This window comes from Anarrhichthys ocellatus, unplaced genomic scaffold (genome assembly GCF_004355925.1).
Source record: "Anarrhichthys ocellatus isolate YVR2014 unplaced genomic scaffold, GSC_Weel_1.0 scaffold54, whole genome shotgun sequence".
NCBI lineage: Eukaryota > Metazoa > Chordata > Actinopteri > Perciformes > Anarhichadidae > Anarrhichthys > Anarrhichthys ocellatus.
In genome coordinates, this window is record NW_022280084.1 from 773,258 (window position 1) to 789,308 (window position 16,051).

At 43.5% G+C, this 16,051-nt stretch overlaps 1 protein-coding gene across 1 annotated transcript; it reads right to left on the reverse strand.

The window, feature by feature from the left end:
* Positions 1-79: 79 nt before the first annotated feature.
* On the reverse strand, positions 80-8,831 carry pitrm1 (pitrilysin metallopeptidase 1). The gene is made up of 27 exons (XM_031870661.1): positions 8,638-8,831; positions 7,946-8,051; positions 7,696-7,802; positions 7,395-7,546; positions 6,796-6,910; positions 6,519-6,615; positions 5,963-6,123; positions 5,750-5,876; positions 5,477-5,565; positions 5,135-5,263; positions 4,741-4,854; positions 4,423-4,519; positions 4,152-4,286; positions 3,890-4,028; positions 3,650-3,766; positions 3,402-3,531; positions 3,007-3,127; positions 2,693-2,769; positions 2,384-2,549; positions 2,180-2,280; positions 1,926-2,046; positions 1,779-1,829; positions 1,308-1,420; positions 1,071-1,193; positions 765-910; positions 477-579; positions 80-385 (listed from the first exon to the last, which is right to left on the reverse strand). The coding sequence occupies exons 1-27, from the start codon at positions 8,682-8,684 to the stop codon at positions 292-294; spliced, it is 3,078 nt and encodes a 1,025-aa protein (XP_031726521.1). The 5' UTR covers positions 8,685-8,831; the 3' UTR covers positions 80-291.
* Positions 8,832-16,051: the final 7,220 nt, after the last annotated feature.

The following is a 16,051-nucleotide window of genomic DNA, read 5'->3' on the forward strand; positions in this document are numbered from 1 at the left end:
CACATGACCTGTATTACACTGCAGAAAACACACATTCCCCATTTGAAATCACCATCACAAAATAATAAAGAGCCGACTCAGATTTTGTTTTTCAATATGATACTGTAATGGTCATGTTTTCATTCATATGTACACAACATAATATATTAAAAGAAGTTTAATCTGAAGAATCAGATCATGATTACAACACAATTTTTGCCACCGTTTTTAAATAATCCCAACAAGAGCATTGCCTGCAGGTTCTCAGTACATCTCCAGTTAAGTTTAGTTATTAAATACCAGCTGCTCAGATTATTTTACAATCCATGAAGGATCTTTTTTAATTGTCTCGTTCTCTGGACCCAGGATGGCAACACCACACGTCCTCTGACCAACACCGAGGTACCTGCAGGAAAACAACACTCGTTTTATATTTCAACTCCATTTCATTCACAATCGTTAGAAATGACAATTCTAAAATGATGTTTAAACGTCACCTTTCGGCCACTTCCACCAGGCTTCTGTGACTGACGGCGAAGAGTCTCTCTCTGTGACTCTGCAGCATTTCATCCGTGATGCCACTGAGGAAGCGACCCATTCCTGCAACACGGAGACATGTTGAACAAACCAGTGACTAGAACCCACACCGCTTCAATTTAAAGACAAGCTGAACGAATGTATAACACGATGTTATCATTTGGAAGATAATTACACTTTTTAATCAACATTAAATGACACTCAACGGATTTGATTCAACACAGTGGGAGGCGGGGGGGGGGTCACACCTTTGCTTGCGGGGGCCACGGGTGAGTCGACAGCTGAGAAGACCGACAGTTTGGCTTCATCGATGTCCTGCTGGGTGAACTGTCCCGACTTGGCCCAGTCCACACCTTTACGAAATGCAGACAAGGTCTGCACCGAGTTCGGGTCACTGAGAGACGGACGAGACGGAAACGTGAGGCTCAACACACTGAAATGATCACCGTTTTATTTACCGATTATTTTCTCAATTCATTATACAACGTTAGTGTATTTCCACCTCCGTGCAACAGGTAACGTACAGTATTTGAGAGTGTTGAACCGCTGCCTACCTGTACGAGTAAAAGGTGAAAAGACCTCCTCCCATCCTGGCTTCGCCCCCGTAGGCTCCTCCCTTCTCCCGGATCTCTCCATGAAGAAATTTCACCGTCATCATCCTCCCCAAGATGCACAAACTGACAACGAGAGGAAACAAAAAGGCTTCAGACTGAGGATGTGCTTCGTTGTAATCACCACTAGGGTGTACAGGTGTTACGGGTGTTACGGGTGTTACAGGTGTTACGGGTTACCTGGCGTAGTCCTCGTGGGAGAACGGCGCCGTACGAATACTCTCGCTGACAAAGTTGACGGGGAACGGCAGCTGGAAGAACGTCTTCATCTGACACGGCTTGAAGTTCTGCTCCTGAAAAGTGAAGTTTAAGAGTAAAACACACCGTTTAATCCTGATTCAGCTTCGAGTTATTCATCATTAATAAAACAAGACTTTGAGAGTAGCAGGTGTTCTCATATAGTGAAGTTAAAGAGGTGACAATGTTATGTACACAACTAAGACATCATTGTATCATAATTGACACTTTAAACATGTATTCTGATACAGTTACTATAAACTAATTAGAGATTTGGTTACTGGCTACATTTAGTATAGTAAAGTGATGTAACTTGATTACTTTGTTAATTTTGGATATGTAAATAAAGACAAGAAACGCGAGTCTTTCCACGCTGTAATATATAAAGACGGTGCTCAGCAGGAATGAACTTACGGAGATGAGTTTCCTACTCGGTCCGGAGTCGTCCAGGGGGTCGAGCGGCCTCTTTAATGAAGCAAAGAAACATATATATATATATATTATATATTTATCTGATAAACATCTCAATACGACACATATTCTAACAGTTTGTTATCTTACCTCAATAATATTAGTTCTGACCGGTTTGCGAGCTTTTCTGTTGACGGCGACGTCCTTCATGAAACTCTCCAACTGCTCCGATGTGTCAGACATTTTCTGTGGAGTTGTGTTGACTGCACACCTGGTGGAAGAGATATTTTAATATAAGGTGAGAAGTATGCAGAGTGCACGATATACACTGAATACATTACAGCAACAGAGATCTAGAAACATAAAAACATGACGTCAGCAGGCGTCCTTTAATACAAACCCACCTCATGTTGTCCGGGTTAAGAATGTGTTTCTTGATTTTGGGTAATGTTCGGATGACCTTGTTGAGGTCGGACATCTCGGCTATCCTCTTCATGAACTTCACCTGAGGTTCAAATAAACAAAACAGCGGTTTCACAAACCGTTCACTCTGAGAAACTAAAGTAAATAATCTCTCTCGCATGTAAAGAGCGTTTTCTGCTCGGTACCTGTTTGATCCCACCGAACGTCTCGTGCAGTTCCCCTGCAGGAGTCAGGTGTCTTCCCGCGCGGGTCATTGCGTACCTGTGACCCGAGTAGGAGATGCCATTGGCCAACTCCTGCGCTGACATCATCACCAGCACTCTCAGGCGCTCCTCGTCGTTGAAGTGGGGGCTGGAAGAAAACATTCGCCAGTCAGAGTTTATGTCTCAGCATCCGAGAATGACGAAATCGTTTTTTTTCCCCTGTTTGTAGAGCTTGAACTCGTGTCTGTATCGTCTCCAGCTGCAAGTGACATGAAGCGCTGGAGGACATACCTGTTGAATATGTCGCTCCACAGCTGGAACATGTGAGGAAGGTTCCTCTCCAGGCAGGAGGAGTACAGGAGGACACCCTGAAGCACAGAGCACAGAGCCAATGAGAGACACTCTGCACACAATGAAGCAATAACTCACTAACTGCATATTGTGTTTTCTGAGAGGCAAAGGGTTGGGGATTATCCCAGCATGCACTAGGGTGAAATCAGGGACCCAAACCGGACTGATGGCCAGGTTTGGACATTAATAATTGTATTAATTTGTGTTGCAGCAGGACACCGCTATGTAATCAGCACACAGAGCACGACACCGACCTGCTCGTACATGTCCAGCTGGCTGGAGTCGGGGGTGACTTGGGGGGAGACGGACATGCCCCCGGTCCTCAGCTCCATCTGCTGGGACTGCTGCCTGTAGTCCAGAGCGCCACAGCCCATCCTACACGCACAAACAGAAAACACATCAAGTCTTTTTAATGTGCTTTGCATGCTGGGAAGCATTTACAGTCTGAATACACATAAAAGAAACAGTCTATCCGTCTCAATCTCACATATAATTAAAGGACACGGACTGCACAATCAAAAACAAATTCATTCCATCCTCCAACTAAATATTAAATAGCAACAAGTAGTACTTGCAACTTGAACACAATCGGTGAAACATAATGGATTCTACACGTCTGTGATCTCTGGTTCTTGATAGACTGACTCACTTGGTGATGACGCTGCAGAAGAGCGGCACGTAGAGCCAGAGGTCCTCTGGCAGAGTGTTGAGGCTGCACATGGCTCTGAAGTAAACCAAGCCGTTGGTCGGCTGCTCGCAGTACTGAACCGGAACGCCTCCTGTGGAGATCAGGAGAGGTTCAACCAAACGCTCTCGACGACGACGACAATAAACACCACGCAACACATCCTCTGCAGATGGGATGTGGACTGTAACGCTGTGGACACTGTACCGGACCTGCAGTGCTGATTTGAACAGGAGTGATGGGTATCGTGGGCTCGATGTCGGACACTTTGAGCGCAGGCAAACAGGAGGCATCCTGGGTTTGACTCTGAACAGCCAGCAGCCCCAGACCTTTCCAAGAAGAACAACACAGAATCAGAAGTTACAACAGTTCGATCAGATTCAAGTTAATGGACTAGAAATCCTACAACGAGAGATTCACCCACACAGACTGAGCAGCGAGGTAATCGTTACCGTTCTCGTAGATCTCTTTTCTGTCACCGTCAGACAGAGCCTGGATCTTCTTCTGGAGCTTCTCCTCCTCGGCCTTGGCCTGCTTCTCCAGGTAGGCCTCATCTGGGCTCATGGACAGGGTCAGTCTGTGAGTGTTCTCCTGCAGGGCCGATGGAGAGGGGGGGGGGGGTTAAAGAAGGAGAGAAAAGCATTCATTAGATGCTTAAATTCAACTAGAGGGCCTGAGGTAAAGCCGCTAGAGGCAGCTTCTACATTCACTCACCTTGAAGTAGTGCTTAACTTTGTCCTTCAGGAAGCGAGGGTTTTCCTTCAGGGCTTGTCTGAACTTGGCAACGCTGTCGCTGATCTGCAGCAGCTCCACCGGGTCGCCGTCATGGTTCCACGATGACGCGACGTACTAGAAACACAACAAAACTAAATGTCAACAGCGAGGAAACAAACACGTTAAAAAGAGCTTTTAAGGTTATAAATACACGTGGTGACCTTGTGGTTGTGAAAACAAAATGAAGGTTCCAGACAACCAGTGAACTCACCGAGGCCAGAGACAGGCCGAAGTTGGTGGACTGGTGCTTCATCTGGATCTCAATCCTATGGAGCAGAGCCTCGATTCTTTCCTCCTCAAAGCCGCCTCTGTGAGCAAGATGGCGACAATACTCCAGTTAATGAGATTTAAACTTTATTAATCCTGAAGGGAATTCATGTGCTGGAGTTTGACCAAAGATTACAACAGAAGAATAACAAAAAACAGAACAAATATACATATATGAACAATAGAGTTAGGATTATCAAGTGTAAAAGAAGTAATACTGACACCAGTGACTAATTATATTGCACATTGCTGTGGTACTCACTCTATGATGTCGTCGATGGTTTGGCTGATGATTCGTTTCACCCTCTCCGTGTCCTCCTCAGACATTCCCTGCAGTCCGATGCTGAACGACGCCTCCTTGGTGCTGCCGTCGTATCTGCACAACAGGACATTTCAACACGCTGCACATGAATACCAAGGACGCTGAACAGCACTAAGCACCACAAGAGGTCAAACACTTCAGGGGAAAATGTGCCATCCGTTTATGTGGATGTCCAAATGGGTGCCGATGATCAATGTTGTCGACTGAAGCAACAAATTCCTCAGTAATTGTCTGAGAAAGCAGAGTTTGCGGCTGAAAAATCTGTTGCTCTTCCTGCATCCCACAGATGAACTGATCCCATCTTATTATAATGCAGGTTTGCTGACGCGCTCACCCTACGACTGAAGAGAAGTCGGTTCCTATCTTGGGTTGAATGAGGGCCTTGTAGAAGGGAGAGTTTGGTCCGGAGATCATCAGCGATGACAGCAGGCTGAGAGTGAATCCTTCGAACGTGTCGGTGATGCTGCAGAAAGAAACCAGAAGAAGAGATCAGATGTTACTGAATAACAGAGCAGACTCAAGGCTTGACTGTTTAAAGAGAACTGTCTCTTTGTATCGAGGAAGAAACCCTTTGAAAAGCTGTCGACACAACGATACAAACAAGGGTCAGACAACATCAGGAGAAACACATTTATGAGATACAGCCGGAGTTAAGAGAGCAATGATGTGGTCTTACTCTCCCAGCAGGTAGCTCACACACAGCGTCTCCTGCCTGGCTGGATCTGGAGCCATAGCATCAGGGCTGCAGGTCACATGGTCTTCTCTCTGGGAAACCAATGAGGCTCACAGTGAGATCACACCGACTACTCAATGCATTTCATGTTTCTAATAATAAAACCATGCATGCAAGGGATAATTAAATACACGATGATGTGGATAGGAGCAGTTTTGTAGTCTCAAATACCCTCTCACCCTTCGTGTAATATATACATCCGTATTATGAACTTACGGGGCTGCTCCAGTGCGGCTGGGACGGGACCTCTGTGTTCGGGTTGATGCGTTCGAACTTGGACAGAGCTTCCTCTTCAATCTGCTCCAGGTGCTGCTCCAACGGCAGATCTCCATAAGTGAAGAACCTGAAGAGCGCATTGAGGAGTCTTCTTTAAACAAATATGTAAAATCTAAAAAGCCGCATGCTTTCTGCGAGTGAGCGTCGCTCTACCTGGCGTTGCTGGGGTGGTAATGTGTGGTGTGGAACTGTTTGAGCTGCTCCCAGGTGAGGTCTGGGATGTCTAGAGGCTCCCCACCCGACACCACCGAGTAGGTGTGGTCTGGAAACAGCTTGTTCTGGAGGTGCTGGGCGTACACGCGCTCGTTGTCCGACTGCAAGAACACACAAACACAAACTCACAAATTCATATTTCAGATTCTGCCACTGCTCACATCAAAAATAAATAACGTAAACACACTTTGACGTCGCACATGCTTCGTTTCTAAACCGTGGAGAGTGCCGTTTGTTGTGTGTACGTGTGGCGCTGTTTATGGTGCTGAAACGGAGCAGAGGTCATCGATAAACAGAAAAAAAGTTTGAGTTCGGTTTCTTAGCCCGCTGAGTGAGCGAGAGAAGCAAACAGCCGTTTCTACACGCCCTCCCCCTGCCGATTTAACGGAGAATCTCTCATAAATTAAAGATACATTCAGCGCTCTGCTAGTGCTAATATCGTGCTCATAATATATAATAAATATGAATGTCAGTAAGTGGGAACGTGTTGACTTACAAAAGCTCCCTTCATTTCATTGAACACCACTCCTTTAAACACCAGAGGGGAGCTGTGGTCTGTGGGGTTTTCATTCTCCAGCCTCCAGCCCTCCTGCCTGAGAACCCAAGACACACAAGAGTCAAACTAGACCGTTACAGACCTGCCAAGGGACAACTCCTAATGATTGGTCTGTTGACTGTCAGGCAATACACCGTTAAGAGACAAAACCACAACGGTTTACTCTGTGTCTGTACTTTATGAGATAAAACTGAGCAACTTCAGCATTGTAACTCACCAGAAATCCTGCTCTCGCAAACAAGGGAAGAAGACGGCATCCAGATAGACCGACAGAAGGTTCTGGAAGTCCTTCCCATTTTGTGTTGAGAACGGGTACATGGTGTAGTCACTGGCTGTTAATGAGGAAGCAAACAAACAAACAACCCATCCAAAAATGTTATCCGCCACTTAAGAAATAACCAAAAATGACATGGAAGTTGTTTTCTTTTATTTTGAAGCTGATAAAAATAATTGACAGCAGTTTAAATTCAATCAATCATATATTTGTGCATATAAACACTCATTTTCAATACTTATATGTAGTATATTTGGACATTTATCATAGTTATTTAATATAAAATGAATATGTGAATCCATATATTCTGGTCCATCGCAATAATGAGGGAAAAACAAAAACCTCTGTTCAACTAAAAACTAGATTATTTCCATGTAAATGCATTAAAACCTTTAAATCTCCAACTGACTAGATCCATAGTCCCCGATTCATTTTAAACTCACGATATTCATGTGAATATATGAGCGAACTCTTCCACAACTTCTCTCCTCACAGACTCGGCGGTCCCGTGGTGCATTCAGGTTAAACTTAAAGTTCTGTACCTGTGAACGCATTCATGAAGGTGGACAGCGACCTGTTGAGCATCTTGAAGAAAGGGTCTCTGCAGGGATACTTCTTAGATCCACAAAGCACCGTGTGCTCCAGGATGTGTGGGACCCCTGTGCTGTCCATGGGGGTCGTCCTGAACTGGACACTGAAACAAGTATAAGAGGCACTTGATCTATTTGTACAAGGATGTCCTGATACCAAGCTGGAGGAATATGATGCTGCTGTTGTATCAACAAACACATTTCAACGTCATGCTGCGGTTGAGTGTGACTGCTGGAACACGTTTCAACCAACCTGAAGAGGTTATTGGAGTCATCTCTGGCTGCATGGAGGTGCTGAGCTCCAGTTCTATCGTGGGTCAACTTCACTGCTGTGAGAAACAAGTCAGGGACCACTACAACCTGTGGGGGGAAAACAGAATCAGCAGCTAAAGTTACCACTTGTTTGATAGCAGTAGACGCTGCTTTTCACAACATGTCCTTTTACAAGGATACATTACTTTATGAGCCCTAAATGATGCTACTTTGAGTCGAGCTAAGTTCACCTCTCTGACTGTGAAGCCGTGGATCTTCTGTCCTGGTTGGTACCGACACGCTCTCTCTTTAGCCGAAGAGCTCTGCAGCCTCCACGTCTGCTGCGGATGACTGAAACTGGAAGAAGAGAGTTGAGAGCACAAAAGAATGATGAACAAACAAATGCAGATCTCATATCTCCACATTTCATAGCATTGACGACCTTAATAATGATGCTGGGGCTTTAATTAGAAGTTGCCTCTATTATGTTGAAGACCTAATGCAGCCACATAACTTCCATGTGGACCTGAGATTTAAAGATAAAAAAATATTCACTGTAAGAGTAGAAAATAAGGAATTGGGTAGATTTTTCATCTTTAAATACAGATAATGACTTTACACACAACATGCAAACACCTTTACATTAACTACTAGACACATTTCTTACAGGTCATGGACTGATAGGTAACATAATATGGTGTTACACCAATGTAGGCTCGTGTGGAAACTGCCACCGAAGTTGAATTTTAGTACCTATCCTTTTATTGTAAACCATTTCATTGAGAACCACAAAACCGTCACTGACCACTGGTGACTAAACATGCTATCCTATTAAAACACAGGTTAATATAAAGATAGAAACAGTAGCGTTAGCCACCGTTAGCTATCGCTAGCAGGTGCGTTCACGCTAACTTGCTGTAACACAACCGTTAAGCTAATTTACCTTAGATGTCGAAGTTTCTGGAGCACCGCCTTCGTTTGTCGAAACATGGCGTCGTTACAAAGTATGTAGACTCACAGTAGGGTCGGCTACAGAGAGTACACTAATTTAATCAAATGTTGTTAATAATGCCACATTGCTCAGGCTGTACATCGCGAGTCCTCTCTCATGCCGTGAGTAGTACGGTTGGACACATTTTATTGGATCAGTTGCGCAGATAAAAAAAATGGCCGCCGCACCTGCGCAGATCGCAGATCTGACAAACATTTTTCACTCCAGTTAAACCCATCCCACCGCATTGAAACTCTACCAATATTCGCTGAGCAACTTTCAACACCCGCAAGCGGAACTTCCACCTACAAACATGCTTGTTTTTGATTGGTCAAACTTTGAATGAAGAGCAGATATGATTGGCTAAACGCAAACAGCAGTAATATTACCAAACCTTGACTGATATGGGGAGTTTTTGAAGGGCAGCAATATTATAACCTGATTATAACACATATTTAGCACCAGCTTATGCCACACTTTTGTTTTTTTTAATTTACAGTGTAACGTTAATTCATTTAAAACTATCTCAAGATTTCATCTTCCACTATTTCCATTTAGTTGTACTTCAGTCTATCGTCCAGCAGGTGTCGCTGTAAGATCATATTTAGCAAAGTAAGTCACAAAAGTAGTTTGGTCAGTAACTTTTTTTGACACTTTATTTTCCTCAAAATGTTCCACTCTGGGCTCCCAAAGTAGAGAAAAGTGGGAAAACATGTTATGAAAGCTTAACTGAACAACCTTTATTGTGAAAAACAATCGTCCATATTTATTTCAGTTTGCATCCAATCATATCTACATACATTAATACTGCCTACTTCAGTGTTGCTAAGCAACTTTTATAATTGCCATGACATTGCATAAAGAATAAAGAATCTCAGTTTGTCTGTCTGGTTTACTGAGAGATTTCCACAGCTGACATTAGTTAGTACATGTTATTGTTATGATTGGTAATTGGTAGTTTTTCAATTTTATTGTCACTAATTCCTATTTATAGTCTGCAAATGACTCACTGGTGCGTCAAAAAATACCTTTTTTACGACTGACATGCTACGAGTTTTTAATCTAAGTATGTGCTGTCTGTAGTCTTAACAAATCGTTCTTCAACCTGTCCTATCTTCTTTTCCTTCATTTTCATTTCCCCTAAATAAATGAAGAGTATTGATTCATTTGAGTGACTTAAAAGCTACAAAACTCATGTCTGACAATTTCTCAAACCTACACGAGCTGCATACATTCTGTATCTTCATATTTAATACATACACTGCTTGGTCATATCTGGATTAATCTGTTCGGAGGCCGTGGAACAAAAATAAACTGCTGAGCCCTCATTATCTCCTCCATTCCCGGTGATAGAATATTACCCCTGCTGCAGGTTTACTGTGCGGTAAAATGATTAAACACAAACCAATTTAGAAATATGCACCTGGTAAGTAAAGCCCGCTGAAATAATGTAGGTCTCATAACGAGATCTTGGCACTGGGACTTGCTCTTGAAAATAGACTCTCAAGAATACACGATAAAGCAGGACCCACCTTTAGGTCTCTATCATGTCAAGCTTTCTCTGTTACAAGTAATGAAAGTCCCATGAACCAATCGCTATGCAGTAAACGTATGTTTTTTGGGGGACTCATCCCAGTTTGTAATTCAGCCTCATGCACGGTGTATTCAAACCCAAGACGCTATTATTGTATGGCTGCACTGATAAATCAAATGGATCATGTTAGGTGTCTCTTGCACATTTTAGTTGTGGTTGGAAACAAGGATTTTAAATATCATTCGCAATGTTTGAGCAAAGCTCAGCTGCATAAAGCCTGCTTGTACGGATGGTCGTATTCTGCTCCAGCTTAACATCGTTATGGAATCATCAAAGCAACCTAAAATCAGGTGGTGCTTGCTTACTTTATTTATATGATTTGCAGTATACATTTCAAGACCAGTTATGTCATAGGAGGTTGCAGCGTTCTTCATTCAATGTCCCCAAATCAGTCACTGTGAAGCAAGCAGCAGTTAGTGGCTCAAGATGAAGCTGAAGGGGAATCCTCTGCAGAGGAGGAGATGCAACATCGGCCTTCCATTCTTCCTCCGCTGTTTAAGTAGCAAGCATGTGACGACAAAAATAAGATCACAGAAAGGTTTCAGAGGCTACCATGGAGAACTGCACACTCACAATGACTTAGTTGTCCTTATGGACTCCTCAGCATTGTGTGGAACTTCCTTCTTCCCTCGCAAATATCACTCTGCTTGTATTGACAGCAACAGTACTGCCGTTTCATTTTTTTTTTTTTTTTAAATATCTTTTGAAAAGAACCCACGGTCATCCCTTGTGTTTCCACTGACAGCATGTGGGATATTTTCCAGCTGCATGAATAGAAAGCCTTGGTGAGGAGGCATTGAGGGTTTTTTTTTGACAGAGCAGGAGCGTCCTCCAACACGGTAGCTGGCTCCAGTCTGCCACTGCGTGTTCTTTATCAGGGGAGACCTTGATCACACAAAGCGTGGGTGAAACAGACACGCTGCAAAAATGTCTCCAGAAACCCGGCTAATTTCAGTGGAATCTCACTAGTTTCAAGGACTTTCTTTAGTCAAATTGAAACAGTGGGCTTTTAGTGGTTTCATAACATAGGTGCTCGTAAATAGTCATTCCTTTTCTTTTATCTCTCGTAAATTCACCACCACATATCTTCAATCTACAGGAGGTGAAAAAGCATCTTGCCTCGTTAATTTGATGTTGCACCAGGACGTAATGCAAGGCCGATCAATCAGAAGTTTAACATGATGAGATTTCAAAGAAATAAAAGAGTTTTATTTGCCTGGGAGTTTTATTCTCACGCGTTCGACAAAAGCATCAGCTCCCTGCGGTTCTCCAGGAGGGAGAAAACATTGTTCTTGTTTTTTTTGGGATATAAAAACTTAAAGATATTGTGACTACAGAGTTTACTGTTGTGTGAACAAATTAGCAAACAACTTTGAAAAAGTTATTTTTCATTTCATGGTGACTTTAAGGTCAGCTGAAGGATTACACACGCCTCTATAAGGTTGAACAAACCCTTCCGCTCTTAAAGCCCTGATTTGAATAAAGTATTAAACATGGCGGTCAAGCTACCAACAAGGCCGTGTAATATGGCACGCAAAATAACAAATCCTCAAATGCAATGCAAACGTAATATCCGACACATACAGTCTCTACATTCAGGAGATGGAGTTGTCAGGGCTGTGAGTGAGTGGCGGTGTTGATGTGCTCTTTCCTCCAAGTAATCCTCAGGATTTCATAAAGGTCCGGACGGTCCAGTTGCCGGTTCATCCGGGCTTAAGCCATCCATCAGTGTCAGATGGAAAACAAAACCCCGGCTTCTCACGCTCCTCCTCACGTCTGTCTTCTACAGCTCTGTTATCCGGCGACAGCTTGCCGAGTATGGATGTTTCCTCCCCGAGCAACCACTTTCTACTTGCTGTTATGCACACCGTATGGCCAAAAGCCCGAAGACGGTGCTGTCCACTGTCCCCGATTATCTGGTGCTGTTTCTCAAGGTAAAGCTAGGCCTCTAAGTTAACCAAACATTCTACTTAAAGGGCCAGTTTTTAGGATTTAGGGGCATTTTATTGGCCGAAATGGAATTTAATCGTCATAACTGTGTCATTAGTGTGTAATCACCTGAAACCAAGAATTGTGTTTTCGTTACCACCGTAAGACCACAATAGTTCTCCCACACGCTTGTGAATACCCCTCCCCTCACCCATCCCTTTGTGCAAAATACGAGGGGTCTAGGGGGGTCCGAGACAGCACCCCTCTGATTGAAAGGAGTAATCAGGTTTGCCGTAGCACTTAACAAAGTGCAGCTGAGGCTAAAGTGAAAGTCATTCGATTTTGCAGATATTTGGTCATAAACAAAAGTATTGGACAAATACGACCAGCCAATAAACACACAATGCCTTTAAAAACGCTGTAAACACGGCTCAGAAAACGTGGAAGTACCAATAACAGCTCGCCGATATAAATCTCAGTGCTCTATTATTGTAATAATTCAACAGTCACTTCTATCTTTGTTTGACATCACGAGTTCTGCAGTAAACACACTCGATGCACATGATGCAACCACAACGGTACGCGGTGGCATTTTGGCTTGAACCGGTCAGCGATATCAGGGCCGAGGTTTATCACACAACGCCCTCTCCCTGCCTTTATCACTCCCTTTCGCAAAGGGCAAATAAAGGTTGGGTATTTGATAAAATAAATCATCACGGGCTGTTTACTTTAAGCACGGTCCACCCCGGGGGAGGCAGAGCCATGCATTCTCCCTCAATTCAGCCATATAACACCGAGCCCTCTTTTGCAGCGGCTAATAAAGGTGAGCTGGCTGGGGATTGTATATGCAATCTTGTATTTCAGTGAATGAAATTTGCTGTACTTTGGAGATATTGGACAACACGTAGCTGCAATATTGCCTCCCTCAAATGGGATTGATTTGGGAAGTGTGTTTTTGAATGAACATGTTTTAAAGTATGAAGCCATTTGATAACAGCAATTAGTGCCGTTGCTGCTGTTGTACATTGAAACAGCAACAAGGAATTCTAAATGTTCAACCTGGCGCCTCTCGCGATGTCTCCTCATCACATGCAGGTTGCTTCGACAGGATGAAACATTCGGTATGTGCAAAAGAGGTCAGATTCTGTGTCTGGACATATTTTGTGACAAACGGTGTGAAGATCTTTTATGCAGAGTCTAATGAATATGATGTGAAGTATTGAGCTGCTTTCAGAGTGTCCCACAGGGCTCTTTGCTCGGCCACTAGCCGATCTGACACGTCCTTGCTCTTTTTGCACCGAAATGTCAACTTCTCCCCAGACCCGTTTTATTAGCGCATTTTTAGATGGATAGCTGGCCCTGAGTCTCCACCCCCCCCCCCCACCATTCCCATCCACTCTCCTCCTCACCTCTGGGGCCAATTAGGGCGCTGGAGCCGAAAATAAATGAAATGCGGTGGCAAAACAGCGTTTACTTCAAAACCTTGCACTTAATTTGAAGATCTCTCTCTGATCTGAAGTGGAATTAGCGAGCTGATATTCCCTTTGATCTCGCAGGTTTTTGCATTTGTTGCCAACTTATCGAGCGGAGACTCCAGAGGAACAGTCGGTGCTGAACGTGTTGATATGCGAGGTGTACACGCAGCGATGAAGTGCATGCACATGTGCAGACGGTCTAACACAGAAACGCATGAATTGCAAACATCTCCTCTCCCCTTACTTCAAGACGCAAAGACACAAACATACAGGATGTGCCCAACAAAGACAATGCACCGTACAAAGTGAAGACAAAGAGACACAGTCTGGACCCTCAACAGCACCGAGCCAGATTCATCCTTCAAAGAACTACTCAACCAATGATCTCTTTCCGATAGCATTCATTCACACTCCTGCAGACTTTAAATGTTGTGAAAAGTTTGTATTGTGGCAGCTCCTTGATGGAGGACAGCACCTAATTGTCTACTTCAATTCACAACAGTTACAATGAATTCCAAATGTACAAAGAAAACGTGTCAAAACATAACCAAAGCTTTTCTGAAGCAAAATCAGTTTTCCTGCCAATTATCAATTTTCTCAGTATGTTCCACACACTCACTGTTTCTTCACCACGCAGCTAAATACGACAACATGGCCTCCGTATGTATACTGAAGCGTAGATCCACAGCGGAGCGTTGGCTTTAGCTGCAGGAGTGGTTTCTATTGACGTTTTTCGAATACTCGTTTTTCCTTTGCGGATCTGGGACTCTTTTGTAGCTGCTGTGAATCAATGTGAAACATGCCTTTCTAACACTTTTAACAACCCCGGTCATAGATATTCAATGTATCCTCATACAACACAAAGTTACTCATCTCCTTTCATGTTTTTTCATACGAAAGCCAACAACGCGTGTTAATTTCCACTCGTTGCACGCATGCTGTCTCTTTAAAAAGAAACTTCCGTCATCACAGGAACCTCAGTTCGGGTTTAGGCAACAAAACTACTTTGTTAGTTTTAGGAATTGACGGTCGATTGAGTTAAATTAACCACGGAAGTGCTGTTACTAAAGTACATAAGTTACTCATCAAGTAACATCAACATTGACCTCTCGTTTGACACGAGTAACGAACTACGTCTCCTGGCTGAGAGATCGGTGTTGGTTGACCCATCGACCTCCACTGTTGTGTGATTTAGTGGTCTTTATACGTCCTCGTTCATGATTACGTTGTTAACACACGAAATAAACGTGTGCTATATCTACGAAAATGCTGGATGAGACCAGCCTGAGCGATTGAATAATATAAGCTAAATAACAATGACCCAAAAATCTCTATGCTCTAACTTCTGTTTCATAACCATGGGAAAACAAATCTTAACTCAAGGTCCTCTTGCCAGCTTATTCTAAGCTTTCAACTGCATCTCACCGTCTTCCTCAGTTGATGAAGTTTAGCTCTGTTGTTACTGTCGTCCCTCAGGGAGGAAAATACTATAATTCATTTGTGTTGGAGTAATCATTTTACCTAAATTGAATCCAAAACTTAACCCTAAAACCAAGAGTAAACCCTCAAACCGTCAAAGTGAAAGTGGCCATAATTTCAAACAATGTCCTCAACCTCAAGGTTTAAAACTCAAATCTGTCCTCGCTAAGATGGAAAGTAAAAGAGCACGGACACACAGCAGTAGAAGTGTATGAGTTCACTCTCTAGACAGACACAACTCCCTCGATACACCCACACATGCAGACAGTCACCTGTGTCTGATCCGGAGCGTGGATCCAGCGGTTGACACTAATCTGGACGGATCGTCTGGACGGATCGTCTGGACGGACGTTCGCCCTCGTACCTCAGGCTCAGATGGCTCTCCTGACACACAGCCTCGGGCTCTGCTGTTTTTGTTTTTTGGACTGTGGTACTTACACAATGTAGCCATCTGAGCACCGGTGACCCACACGTTGCATCTACATGGAAGGGGGAAATCGATGAGACGTGAGGCCACTGGGTTCAAAACGTTATTGGCTGTGAATTCTCTTGTTCAGGTGTCGTGGGCTCAGTATTGAGCTGCTTGCCGGCTGTTAATAGCCCCTCGGTGGGTGGGCACGGGGCTGATTGTGAATGGGATTGATTCCCATTCTCACACCAGAATATCTACAACAGAAACTTGAAGTAATGTTTAATGTTTTTATGATTACCTCTAACAGCCATTGGAAGTCTAAACTCTGTATGCAATGTATACTTACCAAAGACTATACTGCAGTTCTATCCAATCTCCCAGAAGCCACACACTGTTGTTAAATAATACAATGAATAATTCAATAAAACAGCTCAGACTATTGACTCAGTCAAAGTAATACATTTTATTGAAGAGTTT